This window comes from Mustela nivalis (genome assembly GCF_964662115.1).
Source record: "Mustela nivalis genome assembly, chromosome: 7".
Classification (NCBI taxonomy): Eukaryota; Metazoa; Chordata; class Mammalia; order Carnivora; family Mustelidae; genus Mustela; species Mustela nivalis.
In genome coordinates this window covers 15,027,309-15,049,169 of record NC_139026.1, presented here as the reverse complement: position 1 = coordinate 15,049,169, position 21,861 = coordinate 15,027,309, and the positions used below count along the sequence as shown (strand labels likewise).

Below are 21,861 nucleotides of genomic sequence, written 5' to 3'. Positions count from 1 at the left end.
AGAGTTCTGTTGTAAGTTAACAGCTTGTTTATCTGTAGGGGAACATACTTTTATCATCTTGGGATAAAACAGTTCTCCCCTCTAGAGTTTTTAATGCTTGAAATGATAACAAGAAAAATGCAAATAATACTAATAATAGCAATCATTTATATCCTGTTTTCTCTGTCAGACACACTGTTCCAAGCACTCTACGTGTATTGACTAAATGAAGTCCCACACCAACCCATGCATTAGGTGTCATTAGTATGCCTAGAGGAGGAAAGAGGCAATTTCCTTATAGAATAATAATGGACATTTGGGCTTCAAAGGAAAGTTCCTCCTTGGATGCATTAAAGCCCAGTTGTGCTATGGAGCCTTTTACCATCCAAATAAGAGGGTCTGAACATTAAGAAGCTTTCACATTTTCTGTTGCATTCCCTGTGCCAGAAACTACTTCCAGTGAACTGTTGGAAGGAAGCATAGTTGCACATTATTAAGTATGTCTGCCATGAGCACATTTAATTTCAGAACTTCTAGTGAAGCCTCATGGAACTCTGGGTTTATAGAATTTTGGCATTTCCTAGCTGAAAGGAACCTTATAGCAGGCCCAGCTGCTCAGAAAAATGAGGTGAGGGAGCCATTGTGGTGTGCATGAAGTAGCACAGCAAATTAATGACAGATTCAAGCCTCAGAGTCTAGCCTTCTAACTCCTAACCTACATCTTTTTATTTTTAAATCTTTGTACTTTGCTGCCTTGTTAAACACAATTAAGGAGCCTACAAAGTGTGCTGTTCAGCTGGAGTAGAAAAATGAAATGGACAGTTATGACTATTAACCTATTTCATAAATTCTAATGGATGAAAGCTTTTATTCACCTTTACTTGGAAAAACAGCCAAAGTGAAGAAAAATTAAGAGCAGAGCATACAGAGCACTTGTTATGGCGGAATGACTGAAAAAAATATGGAAACAAAGTTCAAGATTTTCAAATAGGAGTGTTACCAGGGTCAGGGAGTGTTGAGTCTTAAAACTAATAAAGTGCGTTTAGGTGGTAGGTTCTCTCTTCCTGTGCTTTAACTTTGGCAGTACCAGGCCTTAAGTGTGTAGTGGTATCAGTTTGTGAATGTTCTATTGAAGCTGTACCAAATGGGATTCAATGATTCCGATTCAGCTGACACTGAATGAATATTGTCACGTACTTGACACTGGCAATGGACAAGACACATTCCCTGCCTTATTAAGGATAGTCAGAAGTAGCCATGGAAAGAAAATAACTGTACAAGGGATGCAGCTCCAGGGTGGAGATATAGGACATGTGCTGCAGATGTACAGAGAAGAGTGTCATTCACTCTGGTCAAGGAGCAAAGGCTTCCTGAGGAAGGTAGCATTTTCAAGAAGTGCTATCAGTGAGACAGAAAATGGTGGCAAAGAGAGAGAAGAATGTAGAGGGAAGGACAAGTATTCCATTTAGGATTGGGGTTTGGTAGAAGTGAAAGAGATCAAGCAGACCCTTTTGTAAATCTGTTCTCTATTCCCTTCCCCCCAGCAGGTGGGAGTTAAAGCTCAAGTAGAACCTAGTTTGTATGTGGTGAAGGAGGTGACTCCCATTGGAGCCTCAAGGATTAAGGGCTATTTTATAGCCTGTGCTGGTGGTGGTTGGCCTTGGGAGTCCAGGACAAGGCAGACTTCTCTACCTGGTAGGTTCCTGGCGGCTTCTCTGGATTCCTTGCAGAGGCAAGGAGTTAGTGGTCTTCTGTTTGTGATAGAGGTGGGCCTGGAAAGGATGCACTTGTACAATTGGCAGGACTAAAGGTTGATTAGGTGAGGCCAGGGGCAAATGCCCTTGGGCACTGACCTTAAATTAAAGTCCCTCTGAAGTTCATCCTTATCTTTGTTACCACCCAACTGATACAAAATGGCAACATTTATCTCAACAAGACTAGAATCGCCCATAGGCCCATCCTGCCTCTCCTTTCTCATGCTTCCCCAGCAATGCCTTGTTTCCCCTTTTCACATGTGCTAGCCTCTGGCACATACAGTTGTAGGTATCTAGACTTGAGAGCCATGCAAGTAGGGCCCTATCTCTTTTGTTCACTGTTCTCTTTTTCCTGGTACTGCTGCTGCATAGTAGGCACTCAGTAAATACAAAAGGAACCACTGAAGAAACTGCACAGGATTTCCAGGCATACTATGCACAGCTGTGTTTTCAAGTTTTTGTAGCTTTAAAAGCTCTGTATACCTCACCGCATGGGCTGGTTTAAAGAGACTCAGTGAGCCCTTACTATCATTATTGTCTATTCAGGACTCAAGGGGTCTTCTTCCTTGGGCCCTGGTTCCCCTTAGTGTCAGCTAATACCCTACGTGTCAGAGCCAGTTCCCTCCTGGGCCTTGCTAAGGCTCCAGGGCTCAGGGTGGAGCATCCTATGTGCCCAGGTTCTCCTTTCTAGGGGTGAGGGGGCCCAAGTGCTCTGCTCTTACCTGGAAGGCAATCTGATGTCCCAGATACAATACTGGACATAGAGTCAAGGGGCCGGTTTTATGGCACGGTAAGTCCCCTTGTCCCTCAGAGTCTGTCTCCTTCATCCATGAATCAGGTTCTTTGGTGCCTGTTTGTTCCTCGGGTAGTAGTGGGTACCGAGTCAGCTGTCAAGTGCAAACCTAGTGTCAGGCTTTACACTTTGTATCATGGCAGTTCACAGGAAAATGGAGATAAACCTGAAAACTTGCCAGCCAGAGATGTTAGTTAGTCTTCTCCTTTCTCCAGGAGGCTCATCAGGAACTAAAGGGGCTGATTTAAAAAGTAGTTTATTTAAAACAAAGCCATAGGAATAATAATAATAATAATAGCTAATATTTGAGTACTATGCACTTTAATAAGATTAATCCCATTTAATCTTCAAGCAACCCTCTTAAGTTTAGTCTTTCAGCCCGGTTTTACTCAAGAGGTAGGTGGCTTAGTGGCTTTCCCAAAGTCACATGGCAAAAGACAGTATGAGCTTCTAACCTAGGCCGTCAGGCCTCAAGGCCCTACCCTCTTAACTCTTGCCTTCCATGTTTTAGAAACCCAGGGAGAGACTGTGTGTCTTCTGCACATTTTTAAAGGATCTGTTATTGCTGAGAGCTGTTCCACAGTCCCACTATGTATGTCCTGAGTAAGTTCACACTTAGGCTTCTGGAGTCTCATTTCTGGAAGGCAGTCTTGAAGGCCTGGTAATAGCCTGGCTGCTATGGGAAAGATGTGGTTCTCTTCTGGGGACATTCCAACACTGTGACTCATGTGAGCCAAGCTGTCTACACTGGAAGAAGCATCTGTGATGCCAGTGGAAGTACCACAGAGCCTTGACGCCGGGTGTGTTTTTCTCTGCAGGCACTATCTCTTTGCCCACACTCGAGTGACACAAAATGCCCTTCAATGGTGAAAAGCAGCATGTAGGCGAAGACCAGCCAAGAGATTCAGACTCTTCCCGGTTTTCCGAAAGCATGGCTTCACTCAGTGACTATGAGTGCTCAAGGCAGAGCTTTACAAGTGACTCTTCCAGCAAATCCAGCTCTCCTGCTTGTAAGCTGACAGGGGAGCAGGGGTTGTGGGGGGCAGGGGAGGGGGTGTTGGTTCTAGACATGTGTGTTAGATAAAACTCATAAATGAATGAGAGCAAAGTAGAGACTTTCCCTCCTTTTTAGATGTACCGTAGTACTGCTGCAAAGGCAGGATTAAGTAACCATTAAAGTTTACAACCTGCTCATTTTTATTTTCATTACTGTCTCAGATCTGCTTTGGTTTGATTATAAATCAGGTCCCTAAACCCCACCTGTCTTTTCTCTGGAGTAGTGGAAAGCCACTCCCTCTTGAGATCACTTGTTGGGCCACATTCAAGGATAAGTTCAAACTGGTCTTTTCTGATAATTGCCGATTTACATGGAAGGAAACTTGCCCCAATTCAAGGGTCAGGCAGGAAGTGAAATAATCTAAAGGGTTTCCTGCTGATTTCAAAACCTGTTGTGCAAATCTCCCCACAAAAGTGCGCAGGAGGGGAATTACTACACCAGGGCTGTGAGAAAGAGTTAAAAAGGTGGCCATAGTGAGGGAGCTGTCTTTTCCCTTGTTTGTGTATGGAAACTAGAGGTGTGTAAAGCAAGTGTGTTTTGTTGTTGTTGTTGTTGTTGTTTTAGCTTTTTAATTGACATTTTGCATAGGAAATACAACACCTTAAAAAGACAAAACAAATGCAGAAAGAAGCAACGAATGTCTCATATAATCAAACGCCCATGTCAAAAACATTTGTTCATTTGTGTTTATTTTAAATTTATACAATCTCATTTTTAAAATTTTGGAAAGTATGTAAGTATAGAGAAAATTTAATTTTGTCCATACTATCACCCGAAGATGACAGCTGGTGGTGCTTTGTCATACTCATTCTTCACATAGACATATGTGTGTATATATGTGTAGACACTTTTCACTTAGAATTATAACTAAAACATGGGGCGCCTGGGTGGCTCAGTCTTTTAAGCAGCCAACTCTTGATTTCAACTCATGATCTCAGGATCCTGGAATCAAGCTCCACATTGGGCTCCATGCTCAGCAGGGTGTCTGGTTCTGGATTCTCTTTCTACCTCTGCTTCCTGCCCAAATAAGTAAATATTTTTAAAAAGAATTATAACTAAAATATTTACCATGTTATAATATACTTTTAATACATGAAAACTACTTCAGTAAATGACTACACCATGAATTTAAGCATTGACATTGGACATTGGTCATTGAGTTAATTTTCCTCTTTTTTTTTTTTTTCTGTTACAAATGATGCTTTATGAATATCTTGGTGCATTGAGCCTTTCCAGGAATTCCTTTGGATATAATTGGATTATTGGACCCAAGTATACAGACATTTTTAAAAAAGAATCTTAATGGGACAAAGAATTGAGAAAAGAATTTACTAGTAGCCACTTAGCTTTTTATGCTTTTTCTCACTCTTTATATTATGTATTAGGCTGATGCCTCTAACAGAGTATGCAGTCATCCTAAAGAGGGGTTTTCCTAATTCCGTGTATCACCATTTTTCCAAACTCTTCCTCCCCTTCCTCCTCCACATGGTCTTACTCTTCCTCCTTCCCCTTTGCTTCTTTGAAAAATTATTTTAGGTAGCAAAATATTGCCAGTTAGTACTGTTGTTTGAGGCAATGATTTTCAATTAATTGAAGTTAAGAGTTCCAATAGTCATTTTTAAAAGACATGGTTTATTAGAATAATCTTTAGAAGTAAGTAGAATAATTCTTTATATACTACTTCCTACTTAGATTATCCAGTTTACCAGATAGTTTTATTTTAAGTATCTACATTTATGAAGTTCTTACTTTGTTCTTCTTTACTTAAATTATCTTATTTAATTACCTAAACTCAGCCCTGAGGAGGTAATTATGCCTTAGTGAAGTCAAATGATATCTACCAATTGGCAAAAGTTGGAATCAAACCTAAACATTATGCTATACTGCCTATACTTTTAGAAGTTATAGTTTTAAAAAATCAATTACTTCATCTTGAGTCTGTTTAAGTTAATGAGTTAATGAATTAGATAATAAAAGTAATCTTATCAAATTCCTGCATAGTATATGTAATAAATGCAGTTATCAATAGGTACTAAAATATGAGGTGATTTAATAAAAGAAAGTAACTTATAATAGTTTATACTAATAAAATAGTCTGGAAGACATTTGAGAATTTATTATCAATATAATAACTGAAACTATCAAAGGAGTTCTTGAATTTTTGAAGTCTTAAGTAGTAAGCAGGAAATCTACCCAGTTTCGTATGTATGCTTCTTATTTCTAAAACCCTGAACATATATGTTAGAATAACTTAAACTCCGTCTGCATCAGGTTTCGTAGGATGACAGCTTTTCCTCCATGACGTGAACTGTGTTTTGTTTTTGTTTCAGCAACAAGCCCTCCCAGAGTTGTAACATTTGACAAAGTGATGGCGGCAGCAAGGAACTTATCAAACATGACACTTGTTCATGAAATTGCCGTAAATGAGAGCTTTCAACTGAAACAAGACGCTCTCCCCGAGAACAGGTAACCCGGAGGCATTTGTTCTGTGTAAACTGAGCTGCAGAGTCTCATACATACACATATGTTTACATTGATTCCTAGAAGTCTTGTGTAACAGCTACTGGGAGCAAATACTGGTTAGTTCTCTAACAAGGTCTTATACTTGTTTTTAAAACCATTCCTCAAGGGTATATGTTACCCATAATCCTTAGAACTCAGCTGCTATGTCACTTCCTGAGAGAAGCTTTTCCTGACATTCCTGAGCATACTAAATTACATTAAATCCCCTTCCTAAAGACTCCTATTGCCCTCTTACCTCCTTTTTGTTAAGAAGACTTATAATTTTATGTTCAGTGTCTGTCTTTCCATGTGACCAAAACACCATAATGGAGGAACTATGTCTGTATTGTTTGCTGCTCTATCCCCATTGCCTAGCAGAATGCCTGACATTTAGTACATGCTCAAGAAATGTTTGCAGATGGACTTCTTAAAAACTGATATTCAGGTTGTGAAAGATAAATAAATTAGTGGAACTGCCAAAGTGCTAAGAATAGGTGATCCAGAAGCATCTGGAGGTAGGAATCATAACTACAGAGGGACCCCGGTTAACTTCACACACACCCCCAACCCAAGGACCTCTAGTTAGAGCCATGCCCTTATACCCTACATCAGCCTCTCTAACTTCAGTGGATCATAAATCCCTTGGGACAAAGAAAAGAAAAGGCTGGAGGCCATAAGATATATCACAGATATATCATCTTTATAGGCAAGGTTAGCTCACGAATAATGGCATTAAATCTTCAACCTCAGTGTCATTTATAAATCCAGAGGCATTTCCTCTATCAATTAAGACAACATATAATATTTGATTCTATTTAGAGCTTTAATGTTTATTTGTTTTCAAGCAGGAAAGTAGCAAGCATAATAATTTTCCTTCTTCAAAATGAATCATAGTCTTCCTACTCCTGGGGTTATTATTCATGATAATCATTAATATTTTTTTAAGATTACTGGCCAAAATAGGTATATCTGGTTGGTTTTCTATGGTAGCTGCATTTCACCATAATCCTTTATACCAGCTCTACTGATGCACTCCTAGGCCAGGCCACCATCACCTCTGACCTTGACTCTTTAAGTCCTAACTAGTTGCCCTGTCTCCATCCTTAGCTCCCCCAACCCACCCTCCATATCCACACGGTAACCGGTGACCTTTCTAAAGGGGTTAATCAGAGTAGGTCATTTCTTTGCTTGAAATCCTTCAGTGGCTTTTCTGTTACACTTAGAATAAGAATTCAAACTCTTTACTGTGGCAGCAAGGCCCTACTTCCAAGACCATGTCTCTTATTTCTTTCCCTCATGCTTGGTATGCTTCAGCCACACTGGCTTCCTTACTGACCCCAGAGTACACCAGCTTGATCCTTTTCAAGGATTTTGTCCTTCTTCTTTCTGAAAATCCCCTAGATTTTCACTGGCTGCTTTTCTGTCCCTCCTTCAAGTCTCAACTCAAAGGTCTGTATGTTAGAGAAGCTTTCTTCAGCCACCAGTGAAATTAGCACCCTCTCCATCACTAGCTACTACATTGTCTTTTTCTGTCTTCCTCAAGGTTCTGAAATTGCCTTATTTATTTTTAATGTGTTTTGTTTTTGTCTTCCTGTCCCTGCGAACAAATAAGCTTTTTGAGAGCGCACACTTTTTTTTTTTCCTACTATAGTAACAATAATACCTAAAACAGGGCCTGGCATATACTGAATGCCTTATAAACATTTTTGGCTGACTAAGAAAATGAATGTTTGAAGTTAAAATTAGTGTGTTTTTTGAAGTACAGCAAAAGACAGTTTGGAAGTATTTATACTTTAAATTCAAAAGTTCCAAATATAGGTATTAGTGAAGGCACTTTTTGATCAGATAGGCTCTGGGTTTGAATCCTGCCTCTGCTGAGACCATTTCTTTTTTTTGTTTTTTAATTTTTATTTTTTATAAACATATAATATATTTTTATCCCCAGGAGTACAGGTCTGTGAATCACCAGGTTCACACACTTCACAGCATGCTGAGACCATTTCTGAGCTTCGTGTTCCCCACGGAGATCATGGGGACTAAAATGTTGACTTCACACGCATGCTCATGGGTATCTGAGTGTCTTGAACTTAAATATTTTGATAACATGGGAAATAGGAAAGCCTCCTTTTTAAATTCTCTGCCATAGCTGGAAAATGTGAGCAAGGAAAGCAAAATGCAAATTTAGGACAGTTACCTTTATTTAAAAATGAAATGGCATATTATAACCTATTAATTTTTCAGATGACTTTCCACAAATGGCCACGTCATTACTTTTAAAAATATCACTGACTCTCTAACCAAATATTGTTTTGGGGGGGAAAAGGCTTAGCAAAATATATCCAATTTCTGATACCCAGTAGGAACCCTTGTAAATGATTTGATTGATCTCATTTTTCCCCACCATCTTCCAGAAAATTAAAAAGCTAAAAAGTATCTTTCAGCCTTTAGGAAAACTTACATTTAAATTCTGATGTCCCTGCAGGAGCTCTAAAGTTGTTGTAGCCCCTTCTTAGTTGGTCGATTCAAGCCACTACATGAGGCTTGTGAAGTCCAGAGTGAAATCCATGCCAGCAACGTTTGCCTTTCTAATGGCTCTGTAGTTGCTCGGGAGGGTCAACTTTAGAAAGAGCATTTATGTTGAATGACACTAGTCAGGCAGCCAGGATAAGTTTCAACATTTCAAGTTGCTGAGTAGAATGTAGTATTTGCAGTTACAGAAACAATTTTAGCTCACATTCCTCAGAAAGCTACCATGCATTCATCAAATACTCACTGTATGCCAGGTGCAGTGTGCTAGGTACAATGGCAGATACTTAGGAGAAGAAGTAGTTATTGCCTCTGCCTGGGAGAGATGTATGATCTTTAGGGGATGGAGACCCATAAGTACAGTGCAGGGAAATATCTGCTTTTCTTACAACTGTTGCCAAATGTAGTAGGGCAGTAGGAATGTGTATTTAAGTGTGCACCTGTTTTATGACATTGATAGAAAGAGTGAAGCAAAGTGGCCACCTCTTCTATTGTGAGCTCTTCCTAGGAAGGTTCTTGTTTCAGCAGTCTGGTCTGGCTGACTTTAAATGGGACAGCTAAACTGTGGTTGGCAGCAATTCCCATGCATGTCTGCTTGGGCCAATCTGTTCTATTCTGTGCAATGAAGCTTCAGCTGTTGAGGAAAGAGCAACTTTGCCATCTCATCCCCAAAATCTAGAACAAGTCTAAAGATCTATAGAGTAGCTAGGTAAATTATGGCATCTCCTTAAGACAGAATTTTATGAATTTATTGAAAGCTATAGCAAGAAAGCCCTTTTAAAATCTAGGAAAAACTCTTAGGACAGAATATTAAATGAAACAAGTATATAATATACCTACTGGTTATCCTCAACTATATTAAAACAATGCATTGAACCAGGGAAATATGTCAAAAGATTAAAAATGACATGGGCCATTTTTTCTGTTTTTTTCCCCCCTGCGTTTTCTGAGATTTTTACTATGGACACATTTCTTTTATAATCAGGAAAAATAATGCTTATTTTTAAAAACAATTTCCTTCCTGTAGCTTAGCCAGTCAAGTGAAGCACATTGTCCACCAGGCCTTCTGGGACGTCCTGGAGTCCGAACTGAATGCTGAGCCTCCCGAGTATGAACATGCCATCAAACTGTTTGAAGAAATCAGAGAGGCAAGTTGATGTTGTCTGTATTGATTAATAATTTTTTTCCCCAAAGGCTATTTTTCTGTCCTCCGAAGAGTATTGGAGATTCTTTTCGGAAAACTGAGTAAATTCAATCCCTAGAAGGGTGGTTTCCAAAATGCACTTCCTGGAGTGGGGGGTTGCTAGGGAAATAGGACAGTGGAAGGAGTGCAGGACAACGCTTCACACACACAGTGGTGGTCACAGTAGTGAAGAGCGCAGACTGGAGAGCTAAACAACCTGGTTTAGTGACGGGCTAAACAAAGGCTTTCTCTCCAGGAGTTCTAGTGTCCTGAGTACTTGCAGGGTAATTGTAAGATTTAGATGATATGACAGTTAAGGTTTTAACTGCCATTCACAAAGCGTTTGCTCTATGCCAAACACTAGATGATTCGTTTGTTGTTACCATAATGCTGTGTTATTCTTTCTGAATAAAAAGAAACCAAGTTCCCTTACTCACCCACGGTTACACAGCTTTGAGGGGTAGAGAGGGACTTGAGCTGAGGCACTCTGGCTTAGAATCCGTACTCCTATGCCATGTGCTGTGTGTGTAAGCACGGTTTTCACTGTGTGGTGAATACTTAGGATAGGTTGCTTGTATAATATATAATAAATATTTTATTTATTTATTTATTTTTAAAGACTTTATTTATTTACTTGAGAGAGAGAGAGAATGAGATAGGTCAGCTGGAGAAGCAGACTCCCTGCCGAACAGGGAGCCTGATATGGGACTCAATCCTGGGACTCCAGGATAATGACCTGAGCCGAAGGCAGTTGCTTAACCAACTGAGCCACCCAGGTGCCCCTATATAATAAATATTTTATATGTAAAATATACTAATGGAGCTCATGGGGTATTTCCATTTGATCTTCTTTAAGGGGTTCTTGTGGACCCATGATCTGCAACTTGTTCTTTCTTTGCATGGTTTAAATGTAAACTTTTTGAAGTTATTTCAGTAATATTTCTTCCTTGCCAATTGGTTTTATTCTGATAGTTTCAGTAACTTCCATGGACTGGAGGCTGGGGTGAGGGGCACTTTAATTCAGAAGCTAGAGCTTTCTTTTTAGAGTTGAGGCACTAGAGTGCTCCTCTGACCCATCGTGCTTCTGTGGCATCCAGGGCATTAAAATATGCACAAGGAGCTTAGTCATCTAGACACTGAAGTTAAAATGACAACCCTTATTCACATTAAGGGTTATTAACGTTATTCATTGTTAACCCTTATTAACAATGCTGTTAACTTTCCTTTCCTATGTAGACTCTTCTCTCTTTTCTGACTCCTGGTGGCAACCGACTTCGCAACCAGATCTGTGAAGTTTTGGACACAGACCTCATTAGGCAACAGGCTGAGCACAGGGCTGTTGACATCCAAGGCCTGGCCAACTATGTCATCAGTACGATGGGAAAGCTGTGTGCTCCCGTGCGAGATGATGATGTCAGAGAGCTGAAGGCTACCAGCAACATCGTGGAGGTGCTGAGGTTAGCACTTTTGCTGCTTGCATTTTCTTTTCTTTTTTTCAAAGATTTTATTTATTTATTTGACAGACAGAGATCACAAGTAGGCAGAGAGGCAGGCAGAGAAAGAAGGAAGCAGGCCCCCCCACCAAGCAGAGAACCGATGCGGGGCTCAATCCCACGACCCCGGGATCATGACCTGAGCCAAAGGCAGAGGCCCCAACCCACCGAGCTACCCAGGCGTTCCTGCTGCTTACATTTACTGAGAGTACCTTTGAGTTCATTCAAAAGGGAAGTGTGGGGGACAGGTACGTAGGTGGTCCAGTCGGGTATGTGTCTGATTCTTGTTTTTGGCCCCAGTGGTGCTCTCAGGGTCATGAGATCAAGCCCTGAATTGGGTCCCATGCTCAGTGTAGAGTCTGCTTGAGATTCTCTCTCCCTCTGCCCCTCCTAATTGTTCTCTCTCTCTCTCAAATAAATAAATATATATTTTAAAAACAAAACAGAGGGGCGCCTGGGTGGCTTGGTGAGTTAAAGCCTCTGCCTTCGGCTCAGGTCATGTTCCCAGGGTCCTGGGATCGAGCCCCACATCAGGCTTTCTGCTCCGCAGTGAGCCTGCTTCCTCCTCTCTCTCTCTTTCTCTCTCTCTCTGCCTGCCTCTCTGCCTACTTGTGATCTCAAAAAAAATTAAATAAATAAAAATAAAAACAAAACAGAAGGGAAGTGTGGCAATTGAAAACCCAATAATAACTGGTCTCCCAAAGGAATCCTTGATCTTAGAAGAAAACCAGATAAGCAGAGCTAAGTATTTTTGTGCCTTACTGCCCTGTCCTTTTTTTCCCCTCTCTCTCCTCCACCCTCAAATTTAGTAGGAATAGAAACCATGTACACTTTGTTCAGACTCCCTTAAAATTGCAGGGGTTTCTAATGAAAATTCCTTCTTGAATCTTCTTTGTCTCCTTAAGACTCATTGTTTATACTTCTTAGTGTCTATTAGTTTATGGCCAGGTGTAGTGGATCAGGTGGAAGTATCGTATTTGCTAAAGCAAATACTCTTGAGATCTGTGAAGGATACATTGGAATGCACATATAGTGCCTTCTATGAAAAGTGACCTTGCCAATGGCAGTTGGGATTTCAAAACTATTTGGGGATGTTTATTGTTTCCAGTCTGTAAAATAGGTCATGTTAATGAATTTCAGCTTAATTTCTTAATCAGCTCTCTAACTATTCTAACTCTAAAATTTTTAGACAAATATTCCATGTCCTGGACCTCATGAAAATAGACATGGTCAATTTTACAATTAGGAGTCTTAGACCACATCTTCAACGCCAGTTGGTGGATTATGAGAGAACTAAGTTCCAAGAAATTTTAGAAGAAACTCCAAGTAAGTACAATATAATGTATATATATTGAGGTTAGATGGAAATATGATATTTATGTTTTTGATGTCTTAAGGAATATCACTAAAGAATTTTGGCATTTCTGTTAAACATTTTTTTTAACTTCTAAAATAGACATCACAAATTTATCACTGTCTGCCCATGTCCCAAGAACTGTGCCAAGCACTATTCATTTCTTCATGTATTAAAAAATATGTATTTATTGAGCACCTGCTGTATTCCAGACACTGCTTAGTTGCTGTGAATACTGTAGTGAACAAAACAGTGCTGTGACCCCCCAAGGAGCTGACATTGTAGTAGGCATGGCAAGCAAACAAATAACATATATTGTCAGATGTGTTAAGTGCTATGACGAAAAGTAGGGAAAAAGGGCAGAGAGCAGTGGGGCAGGAGTGGTGGAGATGGTGTTTTTTAAGATAAGTTAGACTGGGAAGACCTCACTAAGAAGGAACATTTGAGCAGAGTTTGGAAAGGAAAGAGGAAAGGGCATGAGAACGTGAGCAAGGAACATCCCAGCCTGAGGGAGCTGCATGGGCAAAGGCATGAAGCTTGCAAGTGAAGTTGGACAGACAAGGGCAGACAGTGTGGCTGGAGTAAAGTAGGCAAGGAGAGAGTGGGAAGAGAAGAGGCCAAGAGGTAGGCAAATGCAGGTCCTAGAGAGCCTTGCTGGGAAATGAGCATTGAGAGTTGAGTCCAAGTGTGATGGGAAATCATTGGAAAGTTTTGAGCAGGGAGAGCAACATGGGATTTTCATTTTTAAAGACGACTCTGGCTTCCGGGTAGAGAATAGATCATACCGGAGCAAGGAGAGAAGGGAAACAGGGACACCAAGGAGGTGGAATTGCAGTTGCTACAGCAAGAACCAATGGTCCACGTAGCAGCAGTGGAAGTAGAAGTTGAACAAAACGATTTGCTGAAAGTTAGATGAAGGTGAAAAGGGAGATGTTGAAGATGATGCTCAGGTTTTCACCTGAGCAGCAGGGTGAGTAGTGATGGCTGTTTGTGAGGCGGGGCAACTAGGGGAAAGCAGAGGGAGGTAGTCCAGAGGCAGGGTTCGGCTTTAGATATATGAACATGGAGATCTTATTTGGTATCAACATGGTCAGGTAGGCCCGTGGATATGAGAGACTAGAGTTCGGGGGAATGGTGAATGCTGGGAGTATACATTCAGGACTCACGAGTATATTTATTTATAAAGCCATGAAACTGAATAATCACTAACATGTATAAAATGTTTACCACATGCTAAGCACTTTACCTATATTAGCTAATTTGATCTTCGCAATAATTTTAGGAAATTGCTCTCCATTTTATGGATGAAGAAACTGAGGGATGGACAGGTTAGATCCCTTGCCTCCATGACACAACTTGTAAGCTGTGGGGCTTAGACTCACCCAGGTGGGCTGGCTACACCGTTCATGCTCTTAGCCACAATATTGCACTAGATGAAATTACCTGGGGAGTGAGTGTCAGTACTAAAGAGGACTGATTTGGGATTCTAGAGCATCTAGGGCTTGAAAAGAGGAGTAGGATCCAGCATAGGTGACTGTGAATGAGTAGCCAGGGAGGTGAAGGAAGCCAGGAGCTGGTGATATTCTGTAAGAAAGTGAACAAAGCATTTGGAGAATGAAGACATAATCGGCTGTGACAAGTGCGAAGTGGTCAAGGAAAATGGAGGCTTGACCACTGGGTATGACTGCATGAGGATTTTTGGTAACCCTGATGGGAGCAGATTCATGAACTAGTGGGCATTAAGCTGGACTGTAAGAGGTGTCAAGAAAGCCTGGGAGTAGAGAATGTGATACCTCAATGAAACATCACAGTTACTTAGTTAAGTAGGTACTGTTATACCCTTGATTTCACAGGCAAGGGATTTGAGATGCCAGATGTTGCACAGCTGGCAAAGGTCTGGCTTACCAGATTCCCTCATTGCCACTAGCTTCTGGGCTCTTAACACTAGCTTCTGGATTTTAATTCACTATGCTATAAGGCTGTTAGATGATCCCCCATCCCTCATGGACTGAGCTTTTCTGTCAAACTAGTCAGTGTGGTAGCTTTATTTTTATGTAAACAAAGGCAAACAGGTACTACTTTTAAAGGGGCCCCAAGAGTCTGGGGCATGTCCACGGAAGAGGGCCTGGGTGGTGGAGGGTCATAGGAGGAACAGACCATGAAGCTGAGCACATTCTGTTTGGTAACAAGGAAATACACATGAGCCATGAGCACTGCCTTCCTGTTGGTACTGATTCAGGGACTTTGGGTTAAGCCCTGTAGGGCAGACTTGGATCCATGGAGGGAAATTACAGGCAGAGTTTTGATCTTTTTAGCAGCTGGAGCTGTTTTAAGCTTGGAATGAGCCTCTTTATCACTATTAGTAGTCGTGCCAGCTATCATTTTGTTGAACACTTATTATATACCAAGTCCTTACTATGTGCCAAATGTTTTACCTTTGTTAGTCCATCAAAGCCTCACAAAGCCCTATGAATCTGGCACTGTTATCACTCACTGTTTGTAAATGAAGAAATGGGGGCACCTGGGTGGCTCAGTCAGTTAAAGCATCTGCCTTTGGCTCAGGTAATGATCCCAGGGCTCTGGGATCGAGTCCCACATTGGGCTCCCTGCTCAATGGAGATTCTGCTTCTTCCTCTCTCTCTGCCACTCCTCCTGCTTATTGTCTCTCTCTCTCTCAAACAGATAAATAAGTAATCTTTAAAAAATATATAAATGAAGAAATTGAGGTTAAAGTACTTACTCTAGGTGACTGCTTAAAGCCTGGATGAATCAGACATGTCTCTGCCCCAAAGCATGTACATCGAACTGCTACACTACACTGCCTGTCTTAAATGAGATACTGACTTTCTTTGGGAGACCTACAGAGGGGGCGCTAGCACTGAGTGGCAGATAAGATTAGATGACTTCTAAGAATCCTTCCACAACAAAAATTCTATGACTTTAGGGCTGTATTGTTTCTCCAAAGGAAGAGAGGGATTAATGGAAATAGAACCCTACATAGAACCTGAATCTGAAACCTGAACTACAGTAACTATGTTTGTAGCAGTGTTTTCCTTTCTAGCATTTTATTGACTGCTTTCATTTGTTCGCCTGTGTACATATGTCTACGTACGTGTGCCAATATCTCTATGTCTTGAGTCAAGATAGTTTGTCATCTGGAGGAAATTCCTTAATATTGGTTTGAGTTATAATTTTGTTCATCTTAAATTGTTTGTTTCTGTCCTTAAAACCCAGGCTTTGTGACCTGCAAATCATTTGTACTTTTCACATTGACTTGGATATTTTCAGAGATTTAAGAATAGAATAAATCCAGTTGTGGATATAGGTCATTATTGCCCAGCTCTAAATATGTTCCCAGAGAAATCAAGAGTCCAGGAAGCAGAGTGTATGTCAGCTGTTAATTATATCCTCAAGTCGCTCTGCCAAAAGTCGGTCACTGTGCCCTAATATCAAAATAAGAGCCTCACAGTAACATGCAGAAGGACAATAGGGTTGGATTTTTGTGCGTACATGATTTTTTATAAAATAATTACTGCAAAAAAATGCAGAGAAGCACTCTAGATTTCTGAATTGACTCCAGAAAATATTTTGCCGACAGAAAAATTTTATATAATTGTGTGATTTTAAAGTACACCCCTGAAAGCCTCCGACAATGATTGGATACATGTACTGAACATCAACAGGATAACCACATCAGGTCCAGCAACTAAATTACCTGTGGAAAGAGTAACAGATTGCACCGCAGGGACCAGACCGCAAGTAATTTCTAAGATACTCAGAAAGAGAAGGTTTTTATTTATTTAGGTAATATCTTGTGTCTGATAGACACAATGTTCTCATAGAACTTCATTTTATGTGATTCTTTCAGAAATCTTGTGGGACATAAATACTTTCCAAAAACACATCAAACTGCATTTTCATTTTCTTTGCCTGGCGCTCAGGACATTTAAGAACTACTTATGGAACATTGTGAAGATGAACAGACTGATGCTTTGCAATGGCCTGTCCAAACACCAGAGAGTCACACAGCTAGTAAGTAGTAGAGCTAGGACTAGAAGCCAGTCTCCTACATCCAAGTTGAGACTGAACCAAGCTGCTGCTTTGGCTGCTTCCTTTGGATTTTTCACTTTTGTGTTATGTCAGCTGGGTTATAGTTCAAGCAGCAGAAACCAACTCTGAGTGATTTAGCAAAAAAGGAAATGAGTGGAAGCACGGGGGCAGTTCGCCGAAAAAGCCAAAATACCTGAGCCTGAGCAAGGCCAGAAAACCAGGAGAGCATCAGGAATCTGGGAAGGGAAAATAAGGAAAAGTTCCTAGCTCCATCATCAGAACAGTTAATGTGTATTTTAAAATGGCCCATCCTTGAATACTGTAGTCACCATTCAGATCTCAGGAAAGTTTGATGGGCATATGACTCAGCTAGGCCGACCCATGGTCATGGGGTTTGCCTGGTCAGGGGCCTCTTAATTGATATTTACAAAAGAAACCATGGAGGGAGGGAAAACAGTATCTCAAAGAAAGCAGTACCAAGGGCTGCTTGGCTGGTTCCATCATGTGAATCTTGATCTCAGTGTCGTGAGTTCAGGCCTCAAGTTGGGCAGGAGCCTTGGAAAGAAAACGAAGGAAGGAAGGAAGGAAAAAGAAGGGAGATGAGGTATTGCTAGGTATAATAGAGCAGGTGTCCTGGATAAAGGGAGCTATATTCTTCTAACTGGAAATTGAAGAATTTAGTCTGAGTATTTTTCCAGAAAATTGAAAATGGGAGCCATCTAAAGCTTTGCACAACATCAGGGTCTTCCAGTCCCATAATTCTGCAGCAGTCTCTTAGTTTATAGGAGCACTGTCTGCTCAGAATTATACAGGCCATTTCCTAGATCCAGGATGTGGAGTTGTTGCCCTTTTAGAGGTCATTCGGAGTTCATACTTAAGAACCAGATTTCATGCTTAGGTACCATACTAGAAATCAGCAGAGATGGGAATTGGATTCCTTGAAGAATCCATATGGGGATACCTTTAATTCATTCATCTTGGAAGGCTCAACTGCTAAACTCATTCACACTAAACTGGCAGATTTTACAGGACATCCCCCTGTCTGCTATTTGTAGCACTAAATAGCACAGTCGGTGGCTTTTACGTGATATAAATCTTCACACGTGTGTGTGTGTGTTTAGTGTTGATGAAGCTTTATGCAATTCAACCTGCACTTACTAGATTTAGATTCAGGGACTCAGTTGGCCAACCTGTAACCTATGTCCCTTTTTTAAACTTCACTGAAATACGCTATCTGTGCAAGACAGTGTGCCCACTTGAAGTATGTGGTTTCATGAGTTTTGACAAAATATGCTCCTGTAACTATTACTACAAATAAGATATAAAGCATTTCTGTCACGCCAAAAAGAACCTTCTTGCCCTTTGCAGTAAACTCCCCCATTGAGGTAAAAACTGATAAAATTTTCATCATTGTAGATTAACTTTGCCTCTGTTAGAACTTCATATTAAACGGAATCATGCTGTGTGTCCCTTTTTTTTTTTTTTTTAAGATTTTATTTATTTATTTGAGAGAGAGAAAGTGAGAGAATGAGAGGGGAGAAGGTCAGAGGGAGAAGCAGACTCCCCATGGAGCTGGGTACCCAATGTGGGACTCGATCCCGGGACTCCAGGATCATGACCTGAGCCAAAGGCAGTTGCTTCACCAACTGAGCCACCCAGGCAGCACTGTGTGTCACTTTTTTGTCCAACCTCTTTTACTCAACATAAGGTTTTTGAGATTCATCCGTGTTGTGTATTTATCAATAATTTGTATTACTGAGAAGCATCCTGTTATATGATTGTACTATACTTTGTCTGTTTACCTATTGATTGACATTGGCATTGTTTCCAGTTCTAGGCCACTATGGATAAAGCTGCTGTGAATACATATGTATCAGTATTTGTGTGTGCACATATTTTCTTTTCTTTTGGGTTAACACCTAGGAGTAGAATGGCTGGGTCATTATGTTAAGTATATGGTTAACTTTATAAGAAGCTGGCAGTTATTTTCCAAAGTGGTTGTGCTATTTTATACTCACCATCAGTATATGAGAGTTCCAACTGCTTTACGTTTTCACCAATGCAAGGTATTATTGGTCTTTTAAATTTTACCTTTTATAGAGGGTGTGAAAGTAGTATTTCACTGTGGTTTTTATATACATTTACTTGATGATGAATGATGTTGGGCATCTTTTCATATGTAAAATAGCCATTTATCTTCTAATGTGAAATGTCCAGTCAAATCTTTTGCCTGTTTTTAAACTGGGCTATCTTTTTATTGAATTGAAGCACTTTCAATATATTCTGGAAATAAATCCTTTGTCAGTTTTATATGAAATTTCCCCCATCTGTGGCTTGCCTTTTTCATTTTCTTAACACTACCCTTTGAAGAAGAGAAATTTTTAATTTTGGTGAAGACCAAATCGTAAAATTTTTCTTTTATTTGTGCATTTAGTGGTGTGTCTACAAAATCTTTGCATATCCCAAGGTCATGAAGAATTTTTTGAATGTTTTCTTCTAGACATTTTTATAGTTTTAGGCTTAGGAAGCATTTCAAGATAATATATTTCAAGGTTCACATTTTTCCATATGTGTATCCAGTTCTAGCACCATTTGTTCAAAAAGATTACCTTTTCTCTATCGAACTGCTTTGGCATCTTTATTGAAAATCAATCAATGATACATTTGTGAATCTATTTCTGACCTCTTTATTATTTTCTTTGTAATTGAAATATAATTTATATTCCACAACATTAATTTTTAAAAGTTTATAATTCAGTGGCTTTTAGTATATTCATAAGGTTATATAACTATCATCAGTATTTATAATTTTTTTTTTTAAGATTTTATTTATTTATTTGACAGAGAGAGATCACAAGTAGGCAGAGAGGCAGGCAGAGAGAGAGGAGGAAGCAGGCTCCCTGCTGAGCAGAGAGCCCGATGCGGGACTCGATCCCGGGACCCCGAGATCATGACCTGAGCCGAAGGCAGCGGCTTAACCCACTGAGCCACTCAGGCGCCCTATCATCAGTATTTAATTCCAGAAGATTTTCATCACCTTTAAAAGAAACCCCATACCCACTGCCAGTATCTCCCTAGTCTTCCCTTCCTTTAGCTTTTGATAACCCCCGGTCTACCTTCTGTTTTTATGGATTTGCCAATTATGGGCATTTCATATAAATCAAATCGTGTAGTGTGTGGCTTTTTGTGTCTTTTCTTCCAATTAGTATAATATGTTCAAGATTTACCCGTGTTGTAGCTCATACTACTACTTCATTTTTTAAATTGCATTCTATTCTATCCTATGATCTGTATGTCTTCCCTTCACTAAATACCACACAGTCCTGATTATTGAGGCTAAGTCTTGAAATCAGGTAGTGTTGTCTTCCATTTTTGTTCTTCTTTTTCAAAATTGTTTTGTCTTTGGTAGGTCCTTTGAATTTCCACATCCATTTTTTTTAGTATATGTGCTGCCGAAGCGAGCACTCCACATCCATTTTTAATTAGTTTATCAGTTTCTGCAGAAGAGCCAGCTGGGTTGGTGATTGGAATTATGTGGATTTGACATCTTCACATGAATAAGTCTACTAATTTGTGAACTGGATATCTCAAGTCTGATTTATTTCAGCAGTATGTTTTAGTTTTGGTGTACCAGTCTTGTACTTTTTTTTCCTCTACGATTTGTTTATTTGAGGTGGGGTGGGCCAAAGGAGAGGGAGAGAGAAACTTAAGCAGACTCTATGCCAAGTGGGGAGCCTGATGTGAAGCTTGATCTCACAACCCTGAGACCATGACCTGAGCCAAAACCAAGAGTCCGATGCTCAACCAACTGTGTCACTAGGTACCCCTCCAGTTCTGTTCTGATTTTGTTCAATTTAATCTCATTTATTTTATGTTCTTTGATGCTGTTATAAGTGGTATTTTGTAAAATTTTTATTTTCTAGTATATAGAAATATAATCAATTTTTGAATATTGATTTTACATCCTGAGAACTTGCTAAGATATTAACTTATTAATGCTAGTAGGTTTTTGGAATATTCCTTCAGTTTTTCTATATATACAATCATTTTGCCTGCAAATAAACAGTTTTACTTCTTCTTTTTAAATCTATGTGCCTTTTATTTCTTTTTCTTGCTTTATTGCACTAACGAGGACATCCAATCAAATGTTCAATAGCAGTCATGAGAGAAGGCATCCTTGCCTTTCTAGGGGAGGAATATTCATAATTTGACCATTAAGTATGGTGTTAGCTGCAGCTTCTCATAGATGTCCTTTTCTGTGTTGAGGAAGATCGGTTTCTGCTTTGCCCAGAGTTTTTATCTAACTAGATCATATGTTAAATTTGGTCACATGCTTTTTCCATATCTAATGATGGGATGGGATCTTTTTTTCTCCTTTATTGTGCTAATGTGCTAAATTACTGTAATGGACGTTTTTCTAATTAAAGCAACCTTGCAATCCTGAAATGTTTATCCCACTCCTCCTTGGTCATAGTGTATTATTTTATCTTGCTAATACTTTACCTTGCTAATGCTTCCTTAAGGATTTTTGCATCTGTATTTTTGGAAAGAGATCGTTTTGTAATTTTCTTGTAATGTGTTTGTCTGGGTTTGGTATCAGGGCAAAGCTGGCCTCATAAAAATGAGTGAGAAGTCTTCCCTTCTCTGTTTTGTGAAAGAGTTTACAAAAAACACTTTGTCTTGATTTGTGTGTACTGTGTACATTAGTAAATGATTTACAGTGGGGAGGGAAAGGTAGCGGTGGGCCTGTGGGACCAATCCGTCTGTCAGTGTGAAGACGACTATTTGAGCAATTCTTTAAGTTGATGTTTACTTCCAGAGATGGTGAGTTAAATTGGAAACCTACCAGGTCACTCATGCCAGACACAGAGAGCAGAAGCTTTTATTTATTTATTTATTGCCATTATTTATTTATTTATTTGAAAAAGAGAGAGAGAGCATGTGAGAGAGCATAAGCGGGGGAGAGGGAGAAAGACTCTCCGCTGACCAGGGAGCCCAATGCAGGACTCAATCCCAGGACCCTATGATAATGACCTGAGCCTAAGGCAGATGCTGAACTGACTGAGTCACCCAGGTGCCCCCAGGAGAGCAGAGGCTTTTAGAGCACCCAATATGTGTCAAGTACCACTAGAAAGATAATTTGAGTATTTTCCAAAGCAAACGTGGCTGC

The 21,861-nt window shown here is 40.0% G+C and overlaps 1 protein-coding gene across 3 annotated transcripts in view; it reads left to right on the top strand.

Moving 5' to 3' along the window:
• The window catches only part of TCP11L2 (t-complex 11 like 2), a 41,520-nt gene that overhangs the window by 5,785 nt on the left and 13,874 nt on the right, over positions 1-21,861 (top strand). For all 3 annotated transcript variants that reach the window (XM_082740576.1, XM_082740575.1, XM_082740574.1), the window contains exons 2-6: positions 3,345-3,536; positions 5,914-6,049; positions 9,639-9,759; positions 11,031-11,251; positions 12,477-12,613. In XM_082740576.1, the coding sequence (XP_082596702.1) occupies positions 3,380-3,536; positions 5,914-6,049; positions 9,639-9,759; positions 11,031-11,251; positions 12,477-12,613 (772 nt within the window). In that variant the 5' untranslated portion in view covers positions 3,345-3,379. The remainder of the gene's footprint in view (positions 1-3,344; positions 3,537-5,913; positions 6,050-9,638; positions 9,760-11,030; positions 11,252-12,476; positions 12,614-21,861) is intronic.